This window comes from Molothrus aeneus, chromosome 22 (genome assembly GCF_037042795.1).
Source record: "Molothrus aeneus isolate 106 chromosome 22, BPBGC_Maene_1.0, whole genome shotgun sequence".
Taxonomy (NCBI): Eukaryota; Metazoa; Chordata; class Aves; order Passeriformes; family Icteridae; genus Molothrus; species Molothrus aeneus.
The window spans coordinates 7,529,055-7,535,054 of record NC_089667.1 but is presented as its reverse complement, the minus strand read 5'-3'; the positions used below and the strand labels follow the sequence as shown (position 1 = coordinate 7,535,054).

General features: G+C 48.4%; 1 protein-coding gene across 8 annotated transcripts in view; it reads right to left on the bottom strand.

Annotated features, from left to right (window-relative positions):
- Positions 1-215: 215 nt before the first annotated feature.
- CADM1 (cell adhesion molecule 1) overlaps positions 216-6,000 on the bottom strand; it is a 138,840-nt gene continuing 133,055 nt past the window's right edge. For all 8 annotated transcript variants that reach the window (XM_066564468.1, XM_066564470.1, XM_066564471.1 and 5 more), the window contains 2 exons: positions 2,580-2,711; positions 216-2,387 (listed from right to left, as the gene is read on the bottom strand). In XM_066564468.1, coding sequence (XP_066420565.1) covers positions 2,269-2,387; positions 2,580-2,711 — 251 coding nt within the window. In that variant the 3' untranslated portion in view covers positions 216-2,268. The remainder of the gene's footprint in view (positions 2,388-2,579; positions 2,712-6,000) is intronic.

Genomic DNA, 6,000 nt, shown 5'->3' with positions numbered 1-6,000 from the left:
GCATTGCTCCTCAAAGAAAATAATTTAGCAATTATAAACAAGAAACTTATGAAATCTGCTCTATATTATATGCAGGTTCAATACATCAGGTTTAACTCCTTTAGTCCTAATGCTGAGTGTGACCTGCTCAGCCCCAGCTCCTCCTGCCCATGTAGCTGGTGGAGCTCCAATAGTGGACTCTGCAACAGCTGGGATAAAGAGTGCAAAACAAGGTCTAGTTTTGTAACATTAACTTTTTTTTATTAAGAAGACAGATATTTTATAGTACTTCTTTTCCTTTGTAAAAATGGGATACATGAACCAATACAAAATGTGAATGGGAACAGATGGATATGTATTTTCTTACACTGTAACATCTTCCATGGACACCTTAAAACAGAACTGGCCTAAGGGGAAAAAATAAAAAGGCCGGGTAAATAAAGAACAAGGTTGTTTATCATCAGTTCTGCGTTCTTCATTTGTGATCCTCCTTTAAACAAGGTTGTTCTTTCTTCACGCTTCAAAGTCCTAATGATCTAAAGCTGTACAAAGTAATACTCAACAATACATTTCAACAGTGCACTGTATACTGAAGAAAAAATACATAAACCGATATACAACTAAAATTAATAATTTCCTGTTTTTTCTCCTGTTTTTACGCGTGGGTTTTTTTTTTTTTTATTTTTCCAATGCGTGGGGCCAAAATTTTGCAATCTACCTGAGACGGAAAACACCAATCAAACACATGAACCTGAGACATGTCAACATTGTAAGTCAAAGTTACATCGGTAACACTGCACTACGGTACACTTCCAAACAAATATGGGCTGCTCAAGGCCAGGATGCCCGTCCCGTGCCGCGGAGCCCCCGGCTCCAGCCTGGCTGCTTCTCACCGCGATGGGGTTTGGCAATGGTGCTGAGGGCTCAGAGAAGAGCTGCGCTCGGCAAAAGCTGCTCGGGAAAAAGGGTGTTTGTTTCGCGAGGTTCCGCCCGTGAAAGAGGGGAAAGACGGAATACTGCCGGGGAAAAAGGGCCTGCTTGGTGCTCCAGGCCGCCCCGTTCCCAAAGGAATCCCACATTGTAATGGTTCTGCCAAAAAACAGCAATTAAAAAACAAACACATGAAAATGGCCCCCCCCCCGCCCCAAAACCCGTAAAAAAATCCCCAAACCTGACACTAAGATTAATGCTTTCCTTAAATAAATCAGATACATTTGCCACATAAACACAATAAAAAAGTATCGCTTGAAATCCATGATTACTCACCAAAAAAAAGTCAGCATATATAGCTTTATACCGTCTTCCCGCTGCACTTTGCTACCTGTCGCTTACAATTCCAATTGAGCCAGAGTTTCCTGTGCACCTATGGCTTTAGTGGTCATTAGCACGCTCGTTTCAACACAAATTCCCGCATTTTACTCAGCAGGTAGAAAAAAAGGCAGGTTTGTTCATCCAGCCGCTCTCCAGGTCTGGGCTCACACGTCAGAGGGGCTTTACCTGCTGCCTCCGCGGCCGCCCAGCGGGGAGAGGATGAGGAGAAGCCCCCGCATCCGGGAGGGCTCTGCCTGCCCAGCAGGGACCCTGCTCCTGCATCCCCACGGCCGAGCAGCGCCTCTGCCGAGCTCCAGCCCATTTCCCAGCTGCACCATCGAAAGCACCTGAAACAGCCACAAAAGGGGGCTTGGGGGGTGTTATCCGAGCCCTGACGGCAACAGGGGAACGGGACATGGGCACACTGAACTGCAAACTACGCATCTAAAATGTGCTGGTTCTCCTCCGATGAGCTCGAGTTCTGAACGGAAACTGGTGAAGAGAAAAAAGGGGAAACACCTTCAGAGAAACGCACCTACTCCACGGGGTCCCAGCTGGCAACTCCAGAAACAGGAAAGGGGAAACGAAGAGCCACAGAAACCCGAAGGGAACTAACGCACAGAAGCCCCTCTTCTTCCCAGCCTCCCCCCGACCCGAACGAACAGAAATTAAACAAGGCACAGAATCTTCTGCAAATGACTTCACTAAACTAAATCCAAGCTGGACTTGGCCAAAAAAAGAAAACCCAAACGAACTGAGGTGTCGAACAGCAGAGTGTACTTTACGAGGAATATTTTTACACAGCAAATCCCAGACCTTCCCGGCCTCACCGCTCTCCACCCATTTGCTTTTTTTTTCCTTAAAAAAAAAAAGACACAAGCTGGTTGCAACTTCCAAGATCACTTTGTCTTTGTAGCGTTTAAATAGGGCCAGTAGTAACCGTCCACAGTTGGACACCTCATGGGAACCAAGGCTGCTCTAGATGAAGTACTCTTTCTTTTCCTCGGAGTTGTTTTGTCCCCCCTCTGCGTTGATGATGGCTGTGTCTGCGTCGGCCGCATCATCTGCTCCTTTGGCTTCGTGAGTGAAGTATGTACCTGCAAGGGAAGTGGAGGCTGCGTGACTCCTTGGGGGCCTGGGTGTGGTGCTGAGGGAGCGACTGACAAAGGAAACAAAAAGTGCTGCTGGGAGAGAAAGTGGGGCGTGTGTCCCGTCAGACATGACAACACCGCGACTGAGGGGACACACGAGCCTGGCCTTTCATCCTCCAGCTTTGCTCTCTGCCTTACCTTTATGTCTGGCAAAATATCGCCCTAAAATGATGAGCAGGCAAAGCATTGCAAAGACGACGACGGCCACGACGCCACCAACCACGGCATGGTCCACGCTCCGTATGGCCCCGTCCTCACCCGCGCGGGAATCTGTTGAGACCAGAAGAGGAATAAGAATTGGGGGCTTCCTGCGATGCTCTCGGCAGGCTCTGGCTGCAGCTGCTCTCAGGATGGGAAGAGCTGCCCTCAGGCTCTCCAGAGGAGCAGGGGTGAAGCACGGAGCTAACTAGACAGATGAGTTCAGGCAGAGGAGCTTTGTCCGGAGCCGAACTGATCTGGCGGCTCCACTCGCGAGGTGTTCTCCGCTAAAAGCAGCAGCACTATGACTACGCACGTGGGAGACAGCTGGGAGAGGGGAGGAAGGGCACATGGAGTTCTTGGTGGGGATCTATTTTGGGAAATTTCCCTGTAGTGCTCCCCAAATCTCAGCCTTCTTGGCGATGGGGCATGGGGAAGAGCAGTACCATACGGGAATATTAATCGTCAGCTCTGAGAAATGTCATTAACGAGTGCCCTGTTGAAAACATTTCAACTTCCCAAAACACTCCTTGCCCAAAACCCAATCCACCCAGCATGGAAAATGTGTTTACAGTCATCCTCTGCCGCGACTGAACGGGGTTCCACCATGAACCCCCACCTCTCCTGTCCAATGCACCCACAAGGACACAGCACTCCTGACCCAAAAGCTAACACCCAGTCCGAGGCCGACAGTAAGCAGGAACTGTACAGTGCCTCCGACTGCTTTACTGCGTTTATTTAACTCCTCACCACACAATTAGTTTCCTTTCAGAAGCGCCTCTCCCTCGGGATGCCGTCACCTGGGAGAGGGATGACTGATGTGGCGGAGGAACAGCTCCGGAATGAACCCCGGATGAGCTATGGCCATGTAAAATGAATGTATAGCAGTGTAAACAATTTTAATTTAAGAACGCAGCTACATCAACCCTCGCTGCAATCCTAATGGCAACTGAGATTTATAACGCAGTAAAAAACAATTATTCTCCTGCTGATTAATACATTAACATTTTGGAATAGAAGCTAAACCATTGTCTCTTTTTTTTAGTGAGTCAAGCGCGACACCTCTATTAAAATGATTTACTGGCCATACCTTACAATTTAAGCACAGCAGCAACAGAAACGGTAAAAATCTTTTAACTTTACATGATTTGTGAAGTCATATGTGAAGGATTTACCATTTAAATCTTTCACTACAAGAAGCACATGGCCCATAAATCTGCCCTGCCTGCGCCTGCCTGGACACCTCGGAGAAATGCGTTTTGCCAGGACGACTGAGAGAGCAAATGCAAGTCAATTTTTAAGAAAGATTTATCTCCGTCTCCCTCCAAAGAACAGAGCAAATCTCTGAAGCCTCCACCTCTAATAATATTTGAAGTTTATCGATCAAGCGTACAGATCCGTGACAGCTAAAGGTAATGGGGCTCTTTTGAGCTGAGACCTGATACAAAGCTTTCGAGCAGCAGCTGGGATTTATGCTTTCTATCGATATTTCCAATTCTGCTCCAAGATTAAGGACTGAGGGACCCAAGTAAATAACTGGGGACCAAGAGCACCATAAAGCGCCTTTTAATTAAAACAATTTAAGAAAAAAAGCCCCTTTCGAGTAACCTCTGAGAGCAGGATCCCCAGGGTGGGCAGAGAGATGCTGGGATGAGCTGGGGCGTGGTGAGAGATACTGTGGAGACCCTTCCAGCAGTTTGGCTGATAAGGTAAAAACTGCAGCCAAAAAAGATTATTCCCCTGCAAACCAAAAACACAGCAAAGGAGGACCTTCTGTCTCATCTCCAGTGGGAGCAGATCATGCTGTGATCACTTCCCAGCATCTGCTGTGTGGCAAGCAGCTGAACATCCCTGCATGCTGAGGGAAAGGTGCCCATGGACACTCATGGGGTGTGGAGCTGATCCCATGCCCAGGGACAGGATCTGCTGCTTGCCCAGGGGGGCAGCCGGGGAAATCCAGTCACACTGGGCATCCAGGGAGCCCCCACTCCGACACAGCCTTCCCACTGCCACTCCAGCTTGGCTGATCTGGCCTCCACGAACCTGCTCTCTGCAAAGCAAATAAACTGGCTCATCTGCTGGAGCAGCTGCTTTAGGCATGCTTCACTCCATTTTTTTCTTATTTTTTCAGAAACTTTCACCCAGTTCCGCTTGGTTACATTTGGAGCATCCAGCAGCATCCCAGCCTGGGCGATGAGTGCCTTGTTGACATCTGGAACAGCTGAGGGGCATAAACATGCTGAGTTACGGCTCTGTAATGTGCTTCCAGCAGGATTTTGCATCAAGAGGCATTTTTTCTTCATCATCATAAATTAAGGTTCTGGAAAGACGAAGCCGTGTGCTCGTGCTGGCGGCGGCAGCCTCCACGCTGTCCCACAGACCCAGTGCCGCAGAGATGGGGCCGTGCCAGAGACCGTGCCTGACACATCCCTCTTGTCTTCCCTTTGCCTGACATCATGCCAAGAGCAGGGAGCAAGGGCTCCCCTGAGAAGGGACTTGGGCCTAAAGCCTTGCCAGGTTTGCTCAGCAGAGTTTGTTAAGCGTCAGTTCCTCTGCTGAGATGTGCAGGGCCATTTTTCTCAATTGTTCTTCTTAAAGAAGACCCCTGCGAGGTGCCAGCCCCAAGTTCACACTGTTACACACATGGCTAAATACATCTCCAAGCTTACACATGGCCTAAAACATTCCTGCTGCAGCATCTCCTCTCCTTGCCTCCAGCCCCTCATCAAGCCCTGCATGCTCTGGAGCATGACCCAGCACCAAGAGCTCTGCCTGCAGGCACAGCAAAGCCGGAACCCACCGCCAGCAATTCCAACACAATCCCAGCACACCTGTCTGTGTGCCACCAGCACAGGAACAGCCCCTCCACATCCTCCTGTCCCCCGCTATTTCTTTGGTAATTAACCAAGTGTCAGGTCTATGGAACAAGGAATAATTCCTCAAAGCCAAGGAGAGACTTGACCTTAACAACCGGAATTTGCTTTAAATGCTGTCTCCAATTCACCCAAGCTATTCCCGCCTCCTATCTCTGATTAAACCAGAAATCACAACTTTATTGCTGAAGAGGGAACAGTTGAGATGGCAGGAACTGACAAAATGCCACATTATTTGCTAATCCTAATATGTTATTCTTCCTCAAGATTTGCTTTTCTCAGCACCAATTCAATTACAGATGCTACAAATCCTTCTGACATTTAATTCCCTCTTGTCAGGGCGCAGTAAATGTATACATGCAGAGCTTTCCCATTAGGATGTTAATATATATTGGAGCAAGCTGAATCCTGGCCTCTCCAGCGAATCATCAGGAATTTGCCTATTAGGGTTTTGTTTTGGGTTCGCTTGTGAATTTTTGTGGGTGGGG